This window comes from Ursus arctos, unplaced genomic scaffold (genome assembly GCF_023065955.2).
Source record: "Ursus arctos isolate Adak ecotype North America unplaced genomic scaffold, UrsArc2.0 scaffold_1, whole genome shotgun sequence".
Taxonomy (NCBI): domain Eukaryota; kingdom Metazoa; phylum Chordata; class Mammalia; order Carnivora; family Ursidae; genus Ursus; species Ursus arctos.
The window spans coordinates 98582667-98608770 of NW_026622763.1; the positions used below are offsets into that span (position 1 = coordinate 98582667).

Consider the following 26104-nt stretch of genomic DNA (forward strand, 5'->3'; position numbering starts at 1 on the left):
GGCCGGTGCGGACGCCAGCAGGGGCAGGGCGCGCTCCCTGGGCACGCCTCGCCGGACCGACGCCCCCCCCCCCCCCCCCGTCCCGCCCGGGGTCGCCCCCGCCGCAGACCGCCCCTGCCAAGCCTGCACGCCCGGCTCCGCGCCGTGGAAGCCCGCGCATGCGCGCCGAAGCCCCACTGCTGTTTGGCCGTTTCCATGGCTACGAAGAGCGTTGACCAGGGGTCTGGGAAGGAGAAAATGAAGCTCAAGAGCCTCCTGCTCCGGTATTACCCGCCAGGTACCGGCCGGGCCTCGTCCGTCCTGCCGTGGGGTTCTTGGCTCTGGTCCTGGGAGGCTCCGGGACGGAGGAGGGTACGGGGACTCGAGGTGCGGAGTGGGCGGGGCGGGGGGGGGGGTCCCCTAGTGGGTGATCCAGTGGGGGGCAGGAAGCTGGGTGCTTCCCAACATGGGCCCTCGCTTCTTTGGTTGCTGGACACTGTTGCTCGAAACATTCAAAGTGATTTTTTTTTTAGGAATTCTTTAAACGTTGAAGTTGCTGAGTTATAATGCTTTTCTGACTAGTTAGGGATGTGGCAGATGGGAAGGGAGAGGTGGTGATTGGTGATGTCCCAAGAGATTGGTTTCCGGAAGGACAAGGACCACACTGCTTTTTATTTTAAACATAACAGAATGATAACGTCAAGATGTGTTGAGTATGAAAAGGAAAATGCATATGCAACAAAGCATATTAATTGAGTGTCCGCATTCCAGACCACGCATATCAGTTGACCCACCCTTTATTGAGGGCCTGCCACCAGGCGCTCTGTGCCCCGGGCTCTAAGCTTGAAGGTCACAGTCCTTGATTCCAATGAGTTCAGGAATTTCAAAATACGCCCACAGAACGCTGCGGTTTTAGAGTGGGGTAAACTTGTCTAGTTGTCTCGTTTCATAGGTGAGGACAGGGTCCCCTTTGAAGAATGAGTGAAGCCCACTGGTCGCCCAGCTCATTAGGTACAGAAATAAGGACGGAACTCTTGGTTCCAATTTAGAACTCACTTTAAAAATAAGAAGAACAGGGGCGCCTGGGTGGCTCAGTCGGTTAAGTGTCTGCCTTGGGCTCAGGTCGTGATCCCAGGGTCCTGGGATGGAGCCCCACCTGGGGCTCCCTGCTCAGCGAGGAGCCTGCTTCTATCTCTCCCTCTGCCTGCTGCTCCCCCTGCTTGTGCTCTCTCTGTCTCTCAAGTAAATAAATTTTAAAAATCTTCAAGAAAAATAAATAAAAATAAGAAGAATATAAAATATAAAAGTCTGCACAACTTGCCACAAAGCAGTAGATGACCAAGTATCCTTGCAGGATGAGAAGTCTGGGCCTCCCTGCAAGGGAAGGCCTGGCAGCAACTCTCATCAATGTGAAGTTAACATTTGTAGTAAAATTATAACGCATTTCCTCCCTCTTAGAATTACAGTTAAAATAGCATGAAAGGCTCTAGATGTGAGACGTAGCACATAGAAAATTGTAAATAGCTTGTTCTCTCGAAGCATTCACAACTTTACTTTGGCTGTGCTTGGTGTAGGTTGGTGCTGGTTCCCATAAATAGACTGATATGTGAATGACTGGCTTTCATTCATCCCTTTGCTATGCAGTGTAGGTTAGGAAGATGAGCTCTGGGATCATAATAACTGGCTCTCACCGTATACACATTTTGTTTCAATCCATCACGGCGTTTCAATCATCAGGTCACATGGTGATATTAACCCCCATCTTGCCCATCTACTGACCCTTTGAAGCTACTCTCCCATTTATCTCTTTCCCTTCAGAGCAAACCTCCTTGGAAGAACAGTGTCCCCATTTCTCTTCTCTCTTCTGTCTTGGACTCACTCCTGTTTTCACCCTCATGGCTCCACTGAAACTGCACTCTTCAAGATCCTCAATGACCTTCAACATCACTCAATCCACTGGCTGCCTCTCTAGCCTTCCTCTCCTGACCTGACAGCAGCGTTTGATGGATTTCACTGCTCTGTCCTTTGGCTCCCAGGATGCACTGTTTTTTAATCCTGCTTCATGGTCACTCCTTCTTCATCCATCTTGTTGGCTTCTCTTCCTTCTGATCTTCGATATTGGAGTGTCCCCGAGCTCTGTCCTTGGACTTCTCTATCCTCATCGGTTAGGTGATCTCATCCATTCTCCAGGTTTAAAAACCCGAGGGAGTAGCCCCGAGTACCTCATGGCCCGCCTGATTGTTCATTTGGATATGCAATGGGCGTCTCATACGGGGCATCCTATGGTCTCTCGTCTCAGTCAACAGCAGCTCCATTCTTTCACTTGCCCAAGCCCGAACCTTGGACTCATCCTTTTCTCCCATCTTGCATACACCACATTGGGTCCAGTAACAGATCCTGCCAGCTCACAGGATTCAGCAGTTTCACCCCCACAGCAGTGGCTACCATGATTTCTATTGCTGGAGCTTCCACCCTTGTTCCCCTTCTGTATATTTTCAACATGGCAGCAGGATGACTGCGAGAACGTAAATCTGATCACGTCACTCTTACGCTTGAGCTCTCCAGGGGCTTTTCATTTCACTTAAAACAAAAGGGCCATGATCTCCAAGGCCCTCATCTCCAAGGCCCTACAGGGTGCTTCACCCTGCTTCCCCTCCGGCCACACTGCTGTTCTTGGTTTTGCTTGGATGGGCTGGGCATGCCTCCGCTCAGGGTCTCTGCACTTGCTACTCTTTTCGCCTGGAAGAATCTTCCCTGGACATCTGCATAGCCAGCATTCTCACGTTTTCTGGCTCTGTACTTAAAGGTAAGTAAAGCGAGTAAAGTCAAGCCTCCCTTTCTAGAATTTCTACAATTTCCAACTTCTCCTCAAGATATTTCATAGCATTCTCTGCTGCTTTGTTTTTTCCTAGCACTACCTCAGTTCAACGTACCACAATTTTACTTACTTATTTCGCTTAGTCACCCCCACTTAGAATAAAAGCGTCATGAAGTTCTGGACTTGGTCTATTTTGTTTACTACCCTGTCTTTAGCACTTAGAGTAGACAGACTGGTCAATAAGGAGGCACTCAGATATTTGTGGAATAAATGAATGAGTTTAATGAGATGATGTGTGTTAAGTAGAATGCCCAGAGCTCCTCCTGAAATTGGAATAGGTCAGACAGATGATCTGTAAGATTTGCTCCAGCTCTGAAAGCCCAGGGTTCCAGCGGCAACCTCTCGTTCCATAAGGCTTTAGACTTAACACTTGCCTTAATGTTTATCTTATAATGAAGTCATATCACTTAGCATGTTAGACGCTTAATTTCTGAATTCCAGTCTTTGGTGAACCATACATTATATGGAAGTTTCCAAGGTACCACTGAATAGCAGGTGGGTGTCAAAATAACATTATCAAGTAGGAAAAAAATCACTCACCACTGAATCATTCTTGTGTTGCCTTTATCCCTTCTGAAGTTTTGTTTAATCTCTTAATCCCCAGATTTCAGTCCTCCTCCTTTCTTTTGAGTAGCATATAGGTAAGGAGCATTCCACTGTTGGCATCCATGGAATTGTCCCTCTCCCTCCTAAAGGTACATGGCAGTAATATGGTCAATCAACCATGGACATTCTCTTTTTATCTCATTCATTAATTCATAAGCTCTTCGCTTCGTGCAGAGTGGGTGTTGCATACATGCTTTTCAACTGACTCAGGCATGACAGTCTTTGTCTTTTACTTCTCATGTGTAGCCTCTAGGTTTTTGGGCCATGAGAAGGAGTGAAATAAACATTAATTAGACTAGTTAATATTTTGAGCACTTTAAAGGTCTCTGTTGGTTGAATGTGATCAGAGTAAGGAACACTCACATCTTTTGAAGCTTAGCCTTATAGTACATTGCAGAATTTGGGGTGGGGGGGGGGAAGCAACTTCTTACTTAAGTGTTTTTGGGAATCATACCTACTGCACAAAAATTCACAACCGGGGCAGATGGAGAACATTAAGATACTGTGGGAAAGAGTCAGTGAAGAACAGCATGTGCTCCTGGGAGCCTCGTTGTCTATTTTCTGCTTCTGGTCTTCCGTGTGCATGACCCCGCCTCTGCCTCATACTGCAGCTCGGTGCTCATGGGAAGGGGAAGCATTGGACCTTGATGTTTGTAACAATGGAACAGTCCAACGCACAGGTTTCAGATTTTGTACTTTGTTTTCTAGATCCATTTGTATAGTAACCCAACTAATTTTTGGTAGTCATCTTAAAGACTTCTAACGTTTTTTGTTTTATAAGAAACAAGGTAGTTATGAAAAAAGAGCACAGAATTTGGTGAATTCACTTAAGTTATTTAGCGCATTTCCTTGGGATATTAGATTATGATATGTGGGCTGTCAAGTGCTAATTCTTTCCCACCTTCCTCTGAGTTACAGATTAGGATGATATAATTTACTCATTGTTTACACATCATTTATTTACTCAACTATTTATCGAATGCCTATTTTCTTCAGGAATAAATAGTACGTATTGCGTACTCTTTTATATAATGCAAAATACGTAAAATTATAGGACAGGAAAGAAGCAGTCCTTAATGATGGCGATACCTTAAGCTGATAGAAACTTTGTATGTCATTTGAGTGTTTGAATAACCTTATGGGGATCTTGGTCTTGATCTTTGGGAGTTTACATGTTAATAATGTTAATCTCTATCATTTTTCTTCCTTTGCCTCCACCTTCTACTTTTTCTCTTACTTTTTTCTATCATAAAAGTAATATTTACTTTTTTAAAAAATTCTGAAAAATACATAAAAGGACAGCTAAGATCATGCTCAACCCACTGAAGGTGTGATGGCTCCTGGAAAGGAGCCACCTGCATGTCTGCCAACACTGAGGATGCCTATTTCCTCAACCTTGCTAATATTTAATATTATCAGTCTCTGCCATCTTTGCTATTCTGATGAGTCAAAATTATATCCTTGTTGTGTTTTGTTTTTCTTTTTTCTTTTTTTTTTAAAGATTTTATTTATTTATTAGACAGAGATAGAGACAGCCAGCGAGAGAGGGAACACAAGCAGGGGGAGTGGGAGAGGAAGAAGCAGGCTCATAGCAGAGGAGCCTGATGTGGGGCTCGATCCCACAACGCGGGGATCACGCCCTGAGCCGAAGGCAGACACTTAACCGCTGTGCCACCCAGGCGCCCCGTGTTTTGTTTTTCTTTTAGTGGAGTTCGGAACATTTTATTTTGGTCTGTTTATTGACCATTGTCCCTCTCTGTTTGTAAATTGACTATTCCTGCCTTTTGTCCATTTTCTTTTTGAAAATCATTTTTTAGACTTCTTTATATTAAGTTCTTTGAGCTTTGTACTTACAGTTGAACTTTTTTTTTTTTTTGCTGATTATCATTTGTCTTTAAGTCTGTGCTAACTTCTCCTTTTTAGAAGCTTCAAATTTATTTCAGACAAATGCATCAATTTTTGTTTTTAGGCGTTGAGTTTCACAACATGTACTTACACTAAGATGTAAATATGTTCTATTATTTTGACCATTTTATATTTTAATATTAAAATCTCTAATCAACCTAGAATATATTTTTGTATATTGTGTGGTAGAAATCCAATATTATGAATTTTTCCAAAATCCAACTGATTATTACATCATTATTTATTGGATAATTTATTTTTCCCCATTAATTTAAAATACTACTGTCAGTTTATTTTTATTTTTATTTTATTTAATTAATTTATTTTTAAAAGATTTTATTTATTCATTTGACAGAGATAGAGACAGCCAGCGAGAGAGGGAACACAAGCAGGGGGAGTGGGAGAGGAAGAAGCAGGCTTCCAGTAGAGGAGCCTGATGTGGGGCTCGATCCCAGAACGCTGGGATCACTCCCTGAGCCGAAGGTAGACGCTCAACGACTGAGCCACCCAGGCGCCCCTACTGTCAGTTTATTTTTAAAACTTAAGTCACATTTTATTGCTTTACAGTTTGTTATAATATATGGTGAATTTTCAAATTCCAAAAAATAAACTAACTATAATAACTTCAATTCATAGATTGATTTGACATGTTTATAATATTACATTTTCTCATCTAGAAATGTGTGTCTCCATTTACCACAATTTTCTTTTTCGTCCCATAGTACAGCTAGGCCTTGCACATTTCTTGTTAATTTTATATTTAGGTGTTCAATGCAATCATAGAAGTGATCTTTCCTTTACTTGAATCTTCCCTTGTCAATGTATTTAATTCTTATCTACTTCCGATCATAGCTTTTTGTATTCTATTTACTTTTTCTAAGCCCTCTTAAATCCTTTCTAGAACATGTGGCATCTAAATAGGTTTTTAAAAAGATTTTTACATATTTTATTGAAAAGGTTAATGTGGAACAAGAAGCCAATTTGTACTCTAAGGGAATAACAGTACTTACAGTGGTTGGCTCTCCACGGATCCTTGCTTTTTTTTCTTTGTAAGTTTTCTTTTTAGACTAGAGTGTGGTTTAAAGTCTTTGATATGAAAGGATCACTTCTTGGGGAAAAGAACCAAAATAAAACTATACCGAACTAGCCTTTTAGTTACAGTTATTTGCCTGCTGTGTCCTGGTGTCCTGGTGATTAAAAGTGGATGGAATGATTTTTTGGTTCTAAAACGTTACACTTTGTTACCTAACGGCTGCTTGGGTTTACCTACTTAGGTTGTGCCAAGGCCGTGTCACACGACATGACTGGGTTGAGATGAATTCCTCCCGAGATTGTAGCTGTGCAGTTGAATGAGTGGTGATGTCTGACACTGGGAAACAAGCTCTGTAGGAGAAACAGGATCAAGGGGAAGATCCTGGACTTGTTTGAGGTACAGGCGAGATATCCACATGCCTGGAACTCAGTGGTCTATCATTTTTCTTCCTTTGTCTCCATCTTCTCAGTATGCCTGCTCTGGTGAGTGACCTTCTGGGGGAGGGGCATGTACGGAACATGACTCTAGGCCTGGTGACACCACTGGCTGAAAGGCAGGAAGATACTGCTTCGGTGCCTGGTTGTGAAGTGGGGTCCGCGATATCCCAGGACTTCACTGCTGCCCCTTTTGCAGGTGGATGAGGCTGCCCACAATAACTTGGGTGTGGAATGGTGTCTGAGTGATCCTGGGACTTCCCTGTGGCTGCTGTGGACAGATTAGATGGCCCCTGGGGGCCTTAGCTGAGGGTGCTGAAGAGGTCTGCGGCTTTGTTGCAGGGCTGCTGCAAGCAGATCAGAGTACTGCTGGGGCCCAGTTTTGCGGGGGACTGGGACAGCCCACGGCTTCCTTCCACTGGGGAATCAGACTGCCTAAGGAGCCCCAGTTGTGGAGCAGGGCTTAGGGTTCCATTAGTTCTTTGTCTGACTTTCCTTTGTCTGGTCCTTTGGCCACAGAGAGCAAGCTTTGCTGTTGCTTGGTTTTTGTTGTCTATGCTTTTTGGTGGTTCCAGACTGCAAGTTGCTCTGGTTTCCAGTTTCGGGGTATATGGGAGGTAAAAAGAAAACCCAGGGAACTCAATACACTGTCATTGCTCAAGTCCTGAGGCCTCTAGTCAGTCTACCCTCTACCCAACCTTCAATTATTTTAGCCTTGCTTGTTGAATAACTTCAAGGGTATGTAGCTGTATTTAGAGGAAGGACTAGGGGAAAGTGAATTCACACAATCTTGTTTTAGAATCAGACACCACTGCCTACGTTTTATGCCGAGAAATTAAAAAAAATTAAGAAACAGAAATAAAAAAATTATGGCAAAGTGGATTAGCTTTTGACATTGGTTATCATCCTAAGTGTTTTATAACGTTTGCTTATTTTTATAGGAATTATGTTGGAATATGAAAAGAGTGGAGAATTGAAGACCAAATCGATAGATTTGCTCAACCTCAGTTCCAGGTAAAATTAGCTGCGCAATGCAACCTGGGTTTCATATCCGGATTTTTTACTGGAAAACGCTGACACAAGGTGACGTGTGGATGAGCTGCATGAACTCAGACGATACGTTGCTAGAACAACGTTCTGTGCTGTCTTATCTCCTGCTTGCTTCAGTGAGTTCCGCTTAAGTGTCTTGCTGGGTGAGGAGGAGATGGGAAAAGGATCATCAGTCTGCCCTTTTTTCGTCCTAAATAGACCTGTTGTTGTTTTTAATCTTTTACTTTAGAATAGTTCTAGAAAGTTGTGAAGAAGGAGTTCCCCATGCTCCATGCCCTGCATCCCCTATTATTAACATCATAGATTAGTGTGGTACATTGGTCCTAAGTAATGAACCAGTACTGAAACGTTCTTACTAACGAAAGACCGTATCTTATTAATTTTCCTTGTTTTTTGCCTATTATCTTTTCCTCTTCCAAGATCCCACATTACAGTTCATTGTCAAGTCTCCTCCGTCTCCTTGTGGCGAAGACGGGCTCTCAGACTTCTACTTTTTGATGACCTTCACATTTTTGAGGAATGCTGGTTATTGGAGTTTTAAGAATTCTACTGAGCCTGTTACTTTCCTGGCAGATAAACACCTCATGGGGCTGACTGCATTCCATCCTCCTCATTAATTGTCACGGGGCAGAGTTAGGAAATCCTCTTGTGAGATCGTACTGCCCAGAATTCATTCCCTTTAGGAAATCCTATGCAAAACTGAAAAAAATAAAATTAAATTAAATAAAGAAACCCTAGGCAAAGCTCCACTTCCAGAGACAGAATCAGATTAGTCTGCAGAAGCCCATTTTCAGATAAGGTAAAGGTATTTTGAGTGGAAGAAAGTTTTAAAATTGAACAAAAATACTACAATATGTGTTTCAGGGCTGTTGACCCAACAAAATAAGTGACTTTCCATTGTGACTGTCCTTCTCCTTTGTCGTGATTAGGGGGAAGGGGAGCAGAGACTGACAGCAAAGGGACCTCTCACATAACCACAGTTAAACAGTAGACGAGCCACTCTCGAGTTTTAGAATGAGTCTCAACAGCCTCCTGGCTCGTCAGAGCTGCAGCCACTCGAGAGGTCTGGAGCTTGTCTGAGGGTGAGGACAGAGTGTGGCTCGGATGGTGGTGGTTAAGGTTGAATCCTCTTCTTGTTGCAAGTGACCACACAGAGAAGGTACTCAGTTGGGGCACCTGGGTGGCTCAGTTGATTGAGCGACTGCCTTCAGCTCAGGTCGTGATCCTGGGACGTCCTGTGTGGGGCTCCCTGCTCAGCGGGGAGTCTGCTTCTCCCTCTCACCCTCCTCCCCCCCATGCTCTCTCTCTCTCAAATAAATAAAATCTTTTAAAAAAAGAAGGTACTCAATTGTTTATTTTTTAATCAAAGAATAAACAATGGTAAAGAAAGTGGCATTGGATTTCATCTACAAGTCATTGTATTATTTATTTTCAGTGAAGACGAGGTCTAGGATCAAGTCAGCGTTGTCAGTTGTTTTTGTAACTGGCACGTATTACTGAAGATGCCAGCATGGAGAAAGTTCCTTTGTTAGACGTTCATGTGTCGAGTCCGTAATGATGTTTTTCGCACCTTCGACACGCAGAGCTCTCGGTTAGAGTCGATGAGAGGCTACAGAAAATCTTAACCCCCACCTCAGAGAATGTGTTGTCTAGTTTGAGAAATGACTTATACCAGACAGAACATCGTATGAGTGGCACAGATGAATGTTTATATGAGAGAATATCTTCCAGCTAGAGATGCAGAAAAACACAGATTTAATATTTTAAAAAGTGTGGATCCTTAAGATATAGTCATACTATGTAGTTTATAAATGTCAAGTAAAAAAAAAATAACGCATGGATCTTACTTTTGTTTGTGCACAAGAATCTGGAAAAATTCTGCACATAGAAACATTTGCATGATATGGGACATACTGGAGTTACCGTATTGGAAAAGAGCAATTAGAATACCACAGGGCTGGGACGTACAGATTAAATAGCTGGTGGATTTAGATCTTGCTGGGCAATCTGTTTTGATTTATAACAATGGTTGGAAACCTTTCCAAGAGGCATTATCATCTTTTTAAGTCTTAGGAAACTGTAAGTCCTTCTACAACTGACGCTCTTGGAATTTATCAAAGTCATCATTCCAAACTGTCTCTGGTTCATTTCTGTTCTAAATATCCATTCCTATTCCAATAGATCGTATTTCTTGAGAGCTGGGACTGTATCTCTCACCCTCCTGGTGCCTAAGCAACAATAAGGTAAATGTTAGTGGGACGCGGAGTCTTCTAGCTCAGTGCTTCCCCCAGCCTGGGGCTCAGGAACTGTTTATTTCTGAAGAGGAGAGGCTTGCTTATCAGAGTGTGCATTTCTGGGAAGCAGCTGTTCAGACAGAGAGAGGAGAGGTAGGTGGGTGACAGGTTATTGAGAAGTGACATCTGTGACAGGGCGCAAAGCAGAGTCCGGCATGAGGAGCTATTGACCATGAAGATGCAGATGCGACAAGCCTCTGCTGGGCCACAGGGGAGCTCCCGATAGAGCTCCTGGCGAGAGTCCGTCTCGGGGCTGGAATGGCCAGGCCCTTGCATTGTGCACCTGTTCAGCCCCGGGCTGAGGGCTGCTGGAGGAGGACGTGCCCCGCGCTCCGGTGCTGAGGTGGGTCCTGAAGGAGCTGCTGCTGGAGGCTGTCGGCTGCCTCGGCAACCCCCTCGCTGCAGGGCCATGAGTCTGTTCCTGAAGGGATGGGACGGGCAGTGCATCCTTGGTACATGTTTGCAACATGGTTTGCGAAATGACCCTGTGTTGGCTGCCTTTTAGTTTATAGACGTTATTCTCTGTCTTGAACAGTCATTATTCTGGACTAGCAAAACTGACCAGCATTGCTACAGATTAGTTGAATACTGGGGGAAACCTTGACTCTGTACTTTTCAGAAGAGATTTATTTTTTTAGGAGAAGACGATGTGATCGTCCATATGAAATATTAATCATCATTGTTCTTTGAATGTCCATTTTTGGTTAGGTACTTTCTCTTTCCCTAAAAAATAAAACTTCACCTTTGCAAACTTCAGTTTCTTCATCTCTGAAGTAATTATGATAAAAGCATTAAATCAGTGGGTTGTTACAGGATTAAACAAGAGAGCGTATGTAAGATAAAAAGTATAGTGGTACTGGGAACGTTCTGTATATGTTCATGAAAGAGATGAAAGAGGAAGAAAATAAAAGAGCTCACGTTCAGAACCAGTATGCACTTGGCCTTCTCAGGGGAGCAAATCTGAATCCTTGCACATCTTCCATGGGAGAAGTCTTGGTTCATGACGAGGCATTCTGAAGAAACTGAGCCACGGTCTCAATTTCTTTATTGATTTGTATTTTCTTAGTAAAGCTGATGGTGTTTTGACATTTTACAAATGTGCTTCATAATGCAATGCAAGTCTTCATGCAATGCGTCTGTATGCAAATTTCGACATAGAAAAAAGTAACTTTTTTGTGTGTGTATGAATTTCAGCACCGATGTCAGTGCCTTGGTGGAAGAGATACAGAAAGCAGAGCCTCTAATCACAGCTTCACGATCAGACCAAGTAAAGCTTTTAATACAGAGATTACAAGATAAACTCAGACAGCACAGCAACCACAAATTTTATCTTTTTAAGGTAATGTGTGTGTGTGTGTGTGGTTTTTTTTTTAAACTAACTAGAAGAACTTCAGTGAGATACTTGGTATCCTATCAATCTGAGACAAAATACAGATGATATTTTCTCCTTCCCTCTTTCCCGCATATATTTGCAGAGACTAAGTCTCAGCAAGTGTTTGCTTATTTACTGACTGTGAAATTCAAACATTCATTTCTTGAGAAGTTAAAGAATGATTTGTAGTAAGTTTGGCTCTTCTTCACAATGTTAAATTTAAGGGATGACCATTAAGGTAGTCTCAATTTATTGAAAAATTATTTTTTTCAGTTGGAGTAATATTAAGAAGTTGTATTTCACAGTACATCGATACTTAATATTTTCTGCTTCCAGGTGAACTAAATTATATTTCAGCAAATTATTTATTGATATGACTTCTGTAATAATTTTAATGCAGTGTAAATACACCTATTTTTCTGTATAGTTTTTGCTGATTAAAGTAAAAGTATAACAAATATAGTCACTTATTCAGAAACAGTTTTTGTTAATTATTTAACCATATTTAATAGTTTAGTCTTGTTTCATAATACACTGGTTTTCTTCTAATGATTTAAATAAAATTATAAGAAAAGGTAATAATTATTTATATACTTGACATATTCTATTTGATACAAAATATTCGATCTTTTGTAGTCATTCCTTCAATGTATTATTCAACGATGAAGAAATTTTCTTGTAATATCTCTTTTTTTCCAGAAGGTGGCACTATTTAACTTAAAATATGAGCTCCATAATTCCCATGACCTTGTAATTTATCCTCCAAAGGGAGTATTTTTGATAGTGAAAGGGGACACTATTAATAATTATACTCCCACAGTAGACATAACAGGGACTGCCCCAGCTTAGCCAATCACTCTATCTATAAACAGACTATCCAGTTTACGTATGTTCATTTGATAAATATTAAGCATCCACTATGTGCTTGACAATGTAGAAATTGTAAGATAAATAAAATAAGACATATTCTGACTCTACAGGAGCTCTAGGATACTATTCATGCATATGTACAAAACCATGTGCAGTATTTAAAAGAAAATATTATAAATTAGTGTTATTTGATATCTTATTTAATAGCAGTAATTTATCTTAAAAGCAAATTCATGGAAAACACAGATCCATTTATGTTTTTGCAATTATTTGTAACTATCAAATGTATTATTGGTCTTAATGGTTGAAGGCACAATGTATTTTTTTCTCATTTGTTCAGATAGTGACTATTGTCCATTTATTTATAATTAAGACACACTTGAATGTCTTCATTAGTTTGAAGTTAAAATTAATGAGTTAAACTTAATTTTTTTCAGTTTAAAACAAATTGTGTTTTCTTTCATTGAAGGTTCTCAGAGCACATATACTGCCATTGACTAATGTTGCACTTAATAAATCGGGCTCTTGGTAAGATTCTCAAATTTATTTATTTAAAATTTAAAATTTTAATTTATTTAAAGATTTTATTTATTTATTTGAGAGAGTGAGAGAGAGAGAGAGAGCATGAGCAGGGCAGGGGTGGGGAGGGGCAGAAGGAGAGGGAGAAGCAGACTCTCCCTGGAAAGGGGAGCTGGGTGCAGGGACCAGTCCCAGGACTCCGGGATCATGACCTGAGCTGAAGGCAGGCACTTAACCGACTAAACCACCTGGGGTGCCCCTAAAATTTTAAAAATTTTAAATGAAAGACATTTATTAGAAAATTTATTTGACTTTATTTTTTATAGTGGTTTTAGGTTTATAGCAAAATTGAGCAGAAGGTACAGAGATTTGCCATGTACACCTGGCCTCCCCCCCAACACTGTCAGATTCCCTCTTTGTCTTCTTCCCCCAAAGAGTTGTGCATTTCTTAAAGTTGATGGCCCTACATTGACAAACACATCATTGTCACTCAAAGTTCATAGCTTACATTAGGGGTTACTCTTGCTTCCGTACAATCTAGGGGTTGATGAATGTGTAATGACCGGGATCCGCCATTAAGGTATCACACAGAGCGGTTTCTCTGACCTGAGAATCCTCTGCGCTCCGCCTCTTTATCTCTCTATTTCCATTTCTATTCTTTATTTCTAATTTTTAACAATGGAGTAAAAATTCCTTTTTTTAAATTAAACTTGTATATATTTAAGGTGACATGATTTGACATACGTATACACAGTAAAGTAATTGTTACATATTATCTCCTCACAGTTACCACTTTTTTGTGTGAAGAAAGCACTTGAAATGTATTCTTTCAGCATATTTCCAGTATTTAGTTCGGTATTATTAACTACAGTCATCATGCCTGCACATCGCATCTCTAGACTTACTCATCCCACATAACTGCAACGTTATACTCTTTGACCAACGTCTCTCCATTTCTCCCCCTGCCCCTGGTGACTACTGTTCTACTCTCTGCTTCTATGAATTTGACTTTTTTTTTTTTAGATTCCACATACAAGTGAGATCAGACAATATTTGTCTTTCTGTGTCTGGCTTATTTCACTTAGCGTAGTCTCCTCCAAGTTCATCCACGTTGTTGCAAATGGCAGCATTTTCTTCTTTCTCACGGGTGACTAATATTCCATTCATTCCTTGATGGACATGTATGTTGTTTCCATATCTTGGCTGCTGTGATCAGTGCTCCAAAGAACACGGGAGTGCAGAGAGCTCTGTGAGATTCTGATTTCGTTTTTTGGATATGTACCCAGAAGTGAGATTGCTGGATCATATGGTAGTTCTATTTTTAAATTTTTTTTGGAACCACCATCCTGTTTTCCATCACGACTGTGCCAGTTTACATCCCTGAGGAAGCTCAGAGGAAATGCCAAGAGAAGAGAAGAATCAAAGATACACTGCCTTGTCAACGCTTTCATTTATTTGAGTTTTGATTTCAGGATTTGTGTTCAACTTTTATCATTACCACTTGACATAGAGACTGGCTATCTAATTTTGTGCATTTTTTTTCTGTGTTGAGGAAGTATCTTTCCGAATGGAATATTTAAGGAATAACTAAGATACTATTATTTTTCTTTAAAATTTAAGAGGCCAACATACTAATTATTCCTGTAGTAGGATAGTCACGTAAGAGGATTGTGAATCTTAAGCAAATGTTCCACTTACTAGTGTGCCAGTCATGTTCCAGGTCCTGGGGACGATGGGGATAAACCAGATGGGCGGAAGAACTAGCATGTATTAAAAGGAAAAACAAAAACGAGTTCTTCAGAGACTAGCAAAGAGGTCAGTGTGGTGGCTCAGGGTGTGCTTTGGGGCAAAGCTGAAGTCCCAGAGACGGCCAGTGCTGCTGGCCTTGTGGGCCATGAGCAGAAGTTTGGATCTTTCTCTAGATTGCTAGGAAGCCATCTAAAGAATGTTAAAAAAAAAATTTACTCCAGTTTCAGTGTGGAAAATAGATCTGTAAGGACCTTGTGTGAGCCAAGACCCATTAGAAGATGGTTTCATTTGTTGAGGCAAGAGATGGAGGCAATGGAGCGTGGTGAGAAGTGGCACCCCAGGGGTGTGTTTTGAGATTGGGCTAGCAGAATTTACTAATAGATTGTGTGTGGGATGTGAGGGAAAGAGAGGAATCAAAGATGGTGTTAAGATTTTATGGTCTGACCAATGGGAAGAATGATGCTGTTTTTCGAGATATGATAGAGTTTCAGCAAATATTACTGATCAATGCTTTAATTATTAATTATTTATATCATAAGAATTAATATTGGCAGTATTACTTTATTTAGTGACTACTTTTTGGGTTAAGGATAAATTGGAAAATTTCTAATCAAAGGATTTAGATATTGTTTCCAATTTAACTGTTTTATATCCACAAATTCCATTGTAAAAAGCAAGATAAATGGGCTTACAGTCTTGCAGGTAAAAAAAAAAAAATGAGGTCTTTATTAACGCATTGCTATTGTCACTTTGTGATTCACGTCTATTCCTTGTGTTAGCTTTATCACAGGGAGCTATGATCGGACGTGTAAAGTCTGGGACACCGCATCTGGAGAGGAGCTTCACACCCTGGAAGGTCACAGGAATGTGGTCTATGCCATAGCATTCAACAATCCGTATGGGTACAGAGACATGCACTCATTCGCTTATTCTTTATTAATCCATTAATTTGTTTATTCTTGTCTCCCTCCATTTATTGGGGGAGGAAAGGAAAAAGAGAACTTAACATTTGTCAAGTGCCTGATGTGTGCTTCGGAAGCCTTCTAAAAACATTCTCCAATGCTTAAAGGAGTTTTGGGACAGATATTACTGTTCTCATATGAAGTACATAAAGTTCAAGTCCCCTTCCCAGGATCACACAGTACTAAAGAGGAGAGCGAGAGTCCAAGTTCAAGCAGAGCTGAGTCCCTTCACTTGGGAGGGACTGTGGTATACCCACATAATGTGGTTTACCTCATTTAGAAGTTCATTTACAGTCTCGAGCAGGAAAAAAATGTGTATAGTAACATGCTACATAATGGTACGAAGTATAATCTCATTTTTCAACCAACCTGTAGTTAAATGATTCAACAGATTAAGTTAGTTCTCTAGCTATCCTTCTGCTCCCTGAATGCTTGTAGCAACTGGGCCACTTCTAGTCCCAGTGGCTGGTTATGCCCAGCATACCACTGGTATGCCCCACTTCTAGTCCCACTGGTTAGGCATAAACCTACCAAGAGTTAGTTGTGGTTGTCCATCAGGCTGATTATATTGGCTGTGCTTTCAACTGTAATTATGGAATTTAATTGAGTATTGCTTAAACTAATGAAATATGAGTATGAAAAAAAGGTGTTTTTTTGTGAAAACATAGATAAGGCAAATCTTCAAAAAAATTACTAGTAAATGAAGTTGTAGATGTGATCAATGTAAAAATTAGAGAAAACATTGAAACATTTAGAAAACCTTTGTATTCAGATGGTTCTGCAAGTATGTTCATGTTCTCATTCCATTTTTAAGAAAAAAATTGGAAGTTGTAGAGGTTGGATATGATTTCTGGAAGACAAAGAATGAGCTCTGGTTAGCCAAAGAAAAGGCCTTGACCTTGCATATTTGAGTAAAAAATTTTAATGTGTGTCTTTTTTCTTGATGGTTCACTTTGACTTTTTCCATTCGCCAAGCTGTTTCAATAAATATAGGTGTTTTGATGACTAGAACAAAACAGCAAATGGTTTCAAAGTTAAGAGGAGAAAGATCCACGTGATTTCTCCTGGTGGAGGCTCACGAAGAAGCGTGGAAGGTAGAAGACAGAGGGAAGGGGGGACGTCCTGGGTGAGGGCACCCTGTCGTTCCGGAGGTTAGGTGGGACTTCGTCTGGATTGCTCAGCGCCCCCGGCTCTCTAGTGGACCTTTCCCGGTGAGAAACAACGTGAGCGAGATCAGAGCCTTCTGTGAGTTCGAACTCCGTTCTGGAGGGCCGAGTTGTGATGAACGCTTTGTGAACAAAGGAGGGACTCAATGAAAGTGCTATTTTCGGAGGGCTGCTCCGGCAGAGACAAGGAGCCAGGGGGTTTCGAGTGGGATGAAACAGGAGGCAAGGAGATTAGTTGGAGGCAGAGAAAGTGATAGATTCAGGAGATGATGAAAGCAGTGTGGGATAGTGGCAGGTGCTATAAAGGGAATTTTTATAGAAATTTGATGCAGTTAGAGTCAAAATTTTATACCATAAATATTAAAAATTCAATATGTAGGTTGGTAATGTCATTACATCTCTTTAAAACGTAACACACTTTTAAAACGCAGTAATTGTGATGGTACAGTCAGACTTAATTGGTACATTAAAATGATTAAATACTCCAATTGCGTTACCGAAAACTTAACTGTGATGTGTGCAGTTTTACATGGTAGACAATGATAATTTTATAATACCTTGTTGCACCAACCTGTGGGAGAGAAAGATTTTATTGAAATTATAAATGATAATGTTTTACTTCTAGCATAATTTCTACTTTAATTGCAATGTTATTTAAAGGACTTTAAAAGTATATTCTTTATAATAGTACATCCTATAAAGTCTACTTAAAAGATATGATACTTTTGCATGCCTATCTGAGAGCAAAGTTTTTTGAGGATAGAGAGGTAAAGAACGAACGCTTCATCTTGTGGCCCTTCTATTGGATTCTACCAAGACCCCCGATGAAGAACTCGTCCAATTACATAGTCTGATGATTTATGTATGGATTAAAGCAGCATTTTCTATGGCATTTTGGGGCATTGGGTTTTCAGCAGAATGAGTTCAAGGTAGCCACAAAAGAATGAGAGGGAATATGTGTGAGTGAGAGAGAGAAAGAGAGAGAGAAGAGGGAGAAATAGAGAAAAGGCGGGGTGGGGGGCGGGGGAGAGAGATGAACTTCAGCCAATTTAGTGTTTATGTGTTCTATACATTAGGTCAGGAGTAAGCTTTGATTCAATAAAGTAATTCTAAAAAAATATGTAATCAGTATTATCTTTTATCATGTGGTGGCATATGGATATAAAGAGCAGTGTATGATAGAACAGGAATTAATCGAGAAACAGCAGCAACTTGAGACAGTATGTTTGAGGGGCAGGAGGGATGGGAGAGAAGGCATAGATAGCACACAGGGCTCTCGGCATGTCTGAGCAGAGGTTGGCGGACATCAGCAGCTGATGAGGAATGCCTAGACTGGATGGAGAGAGAGCCAGTGTAGACTCTGAGTTGACAACCAGCCTTGAGTGTTAGGAAGCTCTAGGAGGGTGGGTGGGTATTCTCCAGAACAAACTGCCCCTGGAACATGGACAGAAAGGACCCCACTCCCTTTAGTATCAGAGACCACAGAAACACCGTGGGTGGCCTGAGAACAAAGGAGAGATGCAGAGCATCAGTGTTACTTTGGAGAAAATATAAATTCTGCAGCTGTGCCAAGCACATAGAATTTGCTTTAGGAAATGTATTTTGGGTCTTAAGACCCCTCACGCTTTTGAACAATGAACTCGAACTGTAATTGATGACTTGCTATAAAAGGGGGTCAGTGGTAAAGGAAAAGATTTAGTTCCATGATCAAAGGTTAAACAGGCCAACCTACTCTTACCTATCGAGTGTTGACAGTGACCCTGACCCACAGTATATATGGGAAGCCTCTTGTTTGAAAGGGACTGGTCTTTACCATATTTCCACTCTAGACCTTTCCTCTTGTTCACAGACCTTACAGTTAGAGTAATATTGGCATTATTTTTCCAAGAAGACACTAAGTTCTCAAAACCTTATGTAGCCATATGGTAAATTGGATTTATATCTTTTCATTCCTCTTCTTTTAAATTCAACATTATCCTTGTCAGTAGACCTGCTAATAGAATTTTTCTATGTCCCTGCAACTCATACATTATTCATTTCCATTTGGTAAGAATTTTCTAAACTAAATTTTGTGCCATATTCAATGTGCTAATTTAAAAACTTATTGTAATCCCAGGCATAAATGTATGCTTTTAATGTAAAATATTTAAATTAAACACTAAAACTGATACAATTGAAAAATTAGACCTTAATTTTGTTGTCCACTGAAACAAATGTCAGTTTGCTATTGTTTTAAAAACAAAGTAAAGTCCTGAGTGGTAGACCCAGGCATTAATATCTGTTGTCTTAATTCAGTGTATCATATACTGTGCTTGAATTTGTTTCCAAAGTCCACATTTTTTTTTTTTTTAATCTTAGTGACAAAATTGCCACTGGGTCCTTCGATAAGACTTGTAAGCTATGGAGTGTGGAAACGGGAAAATGTTACCATACCTTTAGGGGTCATACAGCAGAAATAGTGAGTATATTTATTTCATTCTATTTTTATGTTTTTCTTCTTCCTTCCTTTCTTCCTTTTCTTCCTTTTCTTTCTTTCTTTCTTTCTTTCTTTCTTTCTTTCTTTCTTTCTTTCTTTCTTTCTTTCTTTCTCCTTTTCTCTTTCTCTCTTTTTTAAATAGACTTTATTTTTTAGAGCAATTTTAGATTCATAGCAAAACTGAGTGCAAGGTATAGTGATTCCCCATTTACTCCCTGCTCTGCCCCAAGCATGTCCCATTATCAACATCCCCCACCAAACCTGTACATTTGTTGCAATCGATGGACCTACGTCAACACATTATTGTTATTTCTTTTTGGTAGTCCATTATACAAGTAGTGGTTCTAACTTTATGATTAATTTTGTAATTATAACCAGTATTTTTAGTTTGTATGTATTTTATATGGAAGCATTCGTGTAATTTATAAACTGAGTTTTTATATCTTGCAGTTGTCAAAGACCCATATCCTACATTGATTAAGAAGATGTGTAATATGATAAACATTTGAGTATAATATCCACCTTCACTTTTTCTTTTTCAATGACTTACTTTTAAAGGACTGACTTGAAGAGGGTTGATAAAATTCTTAAAATAGCTTTTAAAGTAACTTTTTTATATCATGTGAAATATTTAGGCTGGTCGTTTTCTGGATATCATTAGAACCAAAATTTGCATAAATAGTTTGATACTCTAAATAGCTTTTGCTATTGGGAAGACCTTGCCCTTGGCCAATTCTGTGTTACATTTTATAACAATTAGTGAGATAATTGGCACCCCATGGGACAAATGATAGCTTTTAAAAATAAACAGCCTGCTTATTTTAGGAGTAAAATTTATTTATATTTATCCTTTGGATTCATGTGTATTCATCCAATAAGGGCTCATGCTATGTTTAATATTGTCCAGACACTGGAGGATACTGCAGTGCAAAATTATAACCGACCCATTAAATGGCACTCAATGTGCACAAAAGACAACTTTGTGCTAATATATAAGCCCTTCACATGTATTAGCTTAGTGGCACCTCGTCACAACCCTAAGAGCTAGATCTTTCCCCATTTTACAGTTGAAGACGCCAAGGCAGAGAGTAAGTAACTTGTCCAAAGTCGTATGAAAGACGTTATCCTCACTCTCGTACTCCCTTGGAATTTTGAAAGTTCTCTTTATATATAGTTCCGAGGAAGACTTTGACATTTTTCATAGTCAACAACATCAATCCAATAAATATTTACTAAACATCGACTGTGTGTGAAGCCCTGGCCTGTGTGCTTGGCGTACCAAATAGAATCGCACGTGGTTCTTGTCCTGCAGGGATTCTGTAGCTCAGTGGACGGAATAGAAGCATCAATAACTAAGTCCAGACACGTGTTGTAGCTGTTGTAGCTGTGCTAGCAGTTTGGGAGGGTTAGTGCGGTCATAGAGGGGCGCACCCTGCGGGGTGCGTTGGGTGTTAAGGAAAGGCTGTGCAGAGAGGTAGCACGTTGTCCGGGCAGCGGGAGCTGCACTGGCCAAGGCCCGGGGAGGCGTGCAACAGTGGTGGGTGCTTGCAGACTCAGAGGGCTTCATGTGGCCGGAGCGGCACTTGCCAACCTTCCCCCGTGATGACATGCGCACAATAGGTCAACACACTGGTGGGGGGAGCTGCCTGCTGCCCGTGGTCAGAGGTGCCGGCCGAGGGTGCCTGGTGCTGCCCCGCTGCCTGGGGTAAAGGCACCATGTCTTGTGCACCTGCACCCGTTCAAAGCCGTGTCACACGGTGAGTGTGATTGGAGTGCGGGAGGCTGGCAAAGCCATAGGAGTGATTCATATGCTGTGCTAAGGAATTTGGACTTTTTCCTGTGGATAACTGTTGAGACTTTTTAGGTGGGAGATAGCATGGTCATTTTTACTCTTTGGGAAGATCCTTCTTGTGGCAGCGTGACGTACGATCAGAAGTAGGGGCCAGCTGGTTGTCTCGTTGCAGTCCAAGCAAAGACAACGGAGGCCTGTCATGAGGCAGGTGAAGAGAATGCGAGAGAGGCTGGAGGGGAGGAGGAGGACTGGGTTACCAGGCAGATGTGAGGCGTGAAGGAGAAGAAGGGCGCCAGGGTCATTCCCTGACTTCAAACAATGGCAGGACCATTCGCCAATTCTTTATCTAAAAGGACAAGCAGGTTTGTGATCATATGACTTGGGTGTCTTAGATTGATCCAAGCTCCCTGTGTGATGTCCACACAGAGGCCCTTTGGGGCTGAACTGAGTACAAGGTCGGGGAAGGAGATGTGGGTGTGTGAGTCACTGGCAATGGGGTTTGCCGTGGGAACCACTGAGAATCGCAATTTCTGAAAGGAAGAGGGTCAGCATGGGGAGAAGTGTGATGGCATCTTGAGGAGCTGGAGAAGAGAAGAATCCTCCAAAAGATAAAAAAAAAAAAAAAGATGTAGGAGGTAAAAGAAGAAAAGCAGAGCACTGTCAAAACATTAAGAAGGAAGGAAATACAGAGAACAAAGGAGTCAACACTGCAGGCGTCAGGGAGCTTAATGGGGTGACCCACAGAGCCTTCAGATGATTTAACCAGAGTGGTTCCAGGGGAGTTGAAGTAGCGGGGGATGGACAGGCAGTGGTGATGGTACACGATTTTTCCAAGGAATTTGGTTGTGAAAGGAAAAAAAAGGCAGCTAAAAAAAGGGGTACCTAGAGTCAAAGGAGGGTTTATCTTTACGTGGGAAGAGCTCAAGCCTGTTTATAGGCTACTGGGGGACATCCAGTCTAGACGGAGGGAAAAATTAGTGGGCACGTCTCCCCTAGGATTGCAGGGAAGAGGGTGTCTCAGAGGGGTGTAGGGATCCCTCTGCACCTGACAACAAAGGGAAAGGAAGTGAGGGCCAGGTGAGGGAGGTCCCCCCATAGGTGAGTTTTCTCAGGGAAGTAGGAGGAGGCCAGGTTATCTGTGGGGGAGGGATGAGGACACACTGGGGACAAGAGTGGGGGAAGGGAGAAAGTATGGAGCCAGAGGCACCTTCCAGTAGGGACGCAACGGTGCTGAGGGCGCAGCTGAGGACAGAAGGCACGAATGAGCGGCACCTGTAATCTGCCAGGCGGTTTTCTCAAGCTGAGTGATGGCGGAGGGCCACTGAGTGGGTGAAATGCCAGCTTGATTTGTTGTTAGGAGTCTTATGGACAGTGCTGGGGAAAGACAAGGAGTGAAGGTACTGGGATGCTGGCAGGAGTGATGCTTCCGGGGTGTCAGTTGAATGGGGGGGGCAGCAAGAGGCAGGGGACTCAATGGATGGAAGATATCCTGGGGGTGGCTTGGTAAGGAAGAAAGTGGAAGCTTTGGGAAATTGTCCTGAGAGATGGATGTATCCGTAGTGAATTTTCTAGAAAAAGTGACCTTGAGGTCCAGGGTGTGGCCACAGGAGTGATTATGAAAGGGAGTGCGGGGTCATGGGTCTGGGCTCCTGGATTGATGGCTCACATGAAGGCCACTGAGGACTTGGAATTGAGACCGTGAGCCAATAGCCAAAGTCGTTGGCAGGTGAGGGGGCAGATTGGAAAGGACTGTGAAATTAACAAGGAAGGTGGGAGCCAGAGAGCGTGAAGCTCTAAGGAGATGGGTTTGCTTGTATTTTTGTTCTCCTGTTGTCTGGAGGTGGCAAGGTGTGCCAGTGCCCCTGCCCACCTGAGAGCAAAGCAGCCTCTTCTTCAAGATTCAACCTGCAGAAAGCAGGCCACCCATACGCCACCCGGCATCTCACGGTGTGTTTTACAGAGAATTAGGCTGAAACTAAGGCGGTTCATCTTGAAGCTTTTCTATACAAAATTCACAATTCAAAACTCTATCTTTCTAAAATCTCTTCCATTTCCTGTAATTCAGGTGTGTTTATCATTCAATCCTCAAAGCACGCTGGTGGCTACTGGGAGCATGGACACAACAGCCAAACTGTGGGACATTCAGAATGGAGAGGAAGTGTTCACTTTAAGGGTACGTGCACCATGTCACCAGCTTCCAGGGTTGTGCATTTTCCTCGGCCATTGCCGAGCATGAGCCTATTACTTGACTTTGTTCTTATTCATATTCTTATTACAAAATGAGCTCTACGTCAGAGGATATTTTTGAGCTATTGGTTTTCAGACTGTAGCGAAAAGTGTTGTCCCATTTGGTTTGCTGGCTATTCCCAAAGACTTTGTGATGCTGGGGAGGCCACATGGGCTTTTTTAATTTTGACTCGCTTCCGTCTGTAAGCCATACCAACAATAGCTTGAAAGCTAGCGCCATCTATCTGGCTTAAAGCTGAATAGGTGGAGGATGGCACTTTCTGGAAGAGGCAGAACTGGAGACACTTGCCAGAAGAGTCCTTAAAACGACAACGGTTCACACCGTCCTCCACTACCGCCTGGTCTCAGAAGCCTCCTGTATTACAAAGACTGAAATGACAAGGGATAAGTGGCAGGAGGAGAAAGGCCAAAGGGCACTGCCCGGAGAGCAAGAGCTGGTGGTGTGTCTCCACGGGGGCCTCTGTCCGTCACCACCACGCGCCCAGCACCTTCCTCCCACCTGTTTCCTTTGCTTCCTCCACCCGAGCCCAAACTACCGTACACAGGGTGATTCTCTGGCCAGTCAGTGGGAACAGTGGGGTGGGAAATCCAATACTTCTCCTTTCAAATTATAAATGGATTTCAAATTAGGACCCCCTTTCCTAGGAGAGCTTTTTCCGAGAAAGTTAAAAAATGGGATAGAAAGAGAGAGTAAAAACACTCTTTTTAACCAACACCAAGGGATTTTCTGAATTCAGAGTGCCAACATTAATGTAAGTATATTCTTTTGATCTTTATTCTCATCATCTCTACGGGTCTCTGCCTCTGCCCTACCTCCTCTTTCAGACCGATGCCTAACAGTCTTCGAGAGGATGCCTCTCCTTCGGCACACCTGCAGCTGTCTGCACCGGACAACACATTTGTCTTGTGTGTCTAGAATTTTCATGTTCAGCTACATTTAATGTTTGCCATTTGGAATCAACCAGTAATTTGATTTGTAAATGAACTTTTTCACTCTTGAAAAAACTATGTTCATTTGCCAAAATAATTAGGGAAACAAGGGGTATACAGCATGCAGGGTCTGCCGTAGAAAGGGGCAACTTCCTGTTGTCTCAATGTTTGATACATCGGCCCTAGACAGTGACTAAGTGACAGGCCAAGGCCAGATATTTATTAACCTCTTTTATGTTAAATCATCATAAGAGGGGCACCTGGGTGGCTCGGTCATTTAAGTGACTGCCTTTGGCTCAGGTCATGATTTCAGGGTCTTGGGATCCAGCCCGGTGTGTTGGACTCCCTGCACAGCACGGAGCCTGCTTCTCCCTTTCTCTTTGTCCCTCCCCACCCCGCTCTTGCTTTCTCTCTCTCTCTCAAATAAATAAAATCTTTAAAAAAATCATCATAAGAATATCCTTTTTTAAGTTATTAACTTTATTTCACAAGCTTACCTATCACCTATTGTTAACCCAAAAAGCATAGAGCCTTTCTTTTTTTAAAGATTTATTTATTTGTTTTAGAGCGAGAGGGAGACAGAGAGAAAGCAAGAAGAGGGAGGGTCAGAGAGAAGGAGAGAGAGAGTGACAAGCAGACTCCCTGCTGAGCCGGGAGCCCTAAGCAGGGCTGGATCCCTGGACCCTGAGACCATGACCTGAGCCAAAACCAAGAGTCGGACATTTAACCTTAACTGATCGAACCACCCAGGCGCCCCAGCCTTTTTTTTTTTTTTAACTTTTCTTTTTCCTCCCTCTTTTTTTCTTTTCTTTCTTTTCTTTTCTTCTTTCTTTTTTCTTTAGACTTTTAAAAAGTGTTTTCAAGACAATGTGAAAGAAGCCCTCCGTTTTCCCAAATCATATCTTCTTCCTGCCCATTAAACAAACAAACAAAACCCAGTTTTCCTTAGTTTTACTAAGTTAAATGGACTTGATTTAAGTGTAGAAGTCAACGTTTAGTAAATTTACAGAATTGTGCAACCTTCACCAAACTCTAGTTTTCAGAATTTCCCCCAAAGATACCTGTGCCCATTTGCAGTCTCTCCCTATTCCCACCCTCCAGCCAACCACGTTTTCGCGCTGTCGAGTTTTGTGTTTTCTAGCATTTTCTTTTAAACTACGACATTGTGCATTTGTTGAGATTGTTTTCCTGCAGGTAATGCATGACGATATCCACTCTCTTTCTAGGGACATTCAGCTGAAATCATCTCTTTGTCCTTTAACACCTCGGGAAACAGAATCATCACGGGGTCTTTTGACCATACTGTTGCAGTGTGGGAAGCTGATACTGGAAGGTATTCTCTGTCTTTAAGGATTTTTAAATCTGAATCAGCGTAAGATCGTCTTTGCTGTTCGTTAGTTTACTCTCATATCTATTTAAACTATGCTTTGGACTCTAGGAATAGGATGAACCTAATGAATTACTAATGAATTAATTCATTATTTAATGATATTTCTGATCCAGAAAAAAATGTATGCTTTCTTGGAATTCTGAGCACATAATGCCACACTGGAACATAGAAGGAAAATGTTCACAATAGCCTGGGTGTATGGCTGTTATTTGTTCCCTGTACTGTGTAATCAAATTTCAATGGCTTGTCATTGTGGCAGGCATGGATATCATGAGTAAATAAAATCATGGCTAATTTTCCAAATTTAATTTAGTCCAACAACTTCAATTTCCTTCCTAATTATTTTGGGTTCTAGTTGCTAAGAAGTTAACTAAATTAGACTATTTGCATTGGAAAGCTCCACCTTGGACTTGTCTGCATCTTGATAGAGGGGCTAATGACCAGGGGTAGCG

General features: G+C 41.6%; 1 protein-coding gene across 1 annotated transcript in view; it reads left to right on the top strand.

The window, feature by feature from the left end:
• Nucleotides 1–237: 237 nt before the first annotated feature.
• Nucleotides 238–26104, top strand: part of DAW1 (dynein assembly factor with WD repeats 1) — a 37820-nt gene continuing 11953 nt past the window's right edge. Inside the window, exons 1-8 of the mRNA XM_026491777.3 lie at nt 238–277; nt 7777–7849; nt 11374–11518; nt 12891–12949; nt 15469–15591; nt 19176–19275; nt 23151–23258; nt 25489–25595. Of these exons, the coding sequence (XP_026347562.1) occupies nt 238–277; nt 7777–7849; nt 11374–11518; nt 12891–12949; nt 15469–15591; nt 19176–19275; nt 23151–23258; nt 25489–25595 (755 nt within the window). The remainder of the gene's footprint in view (nt 278–7776; nt 7850–11373; nt 11519–12890; nt 12950–15468; nt 15592–19175; nt 19276–23150; nt 23259–25488; nt 25596–26104) is intronic.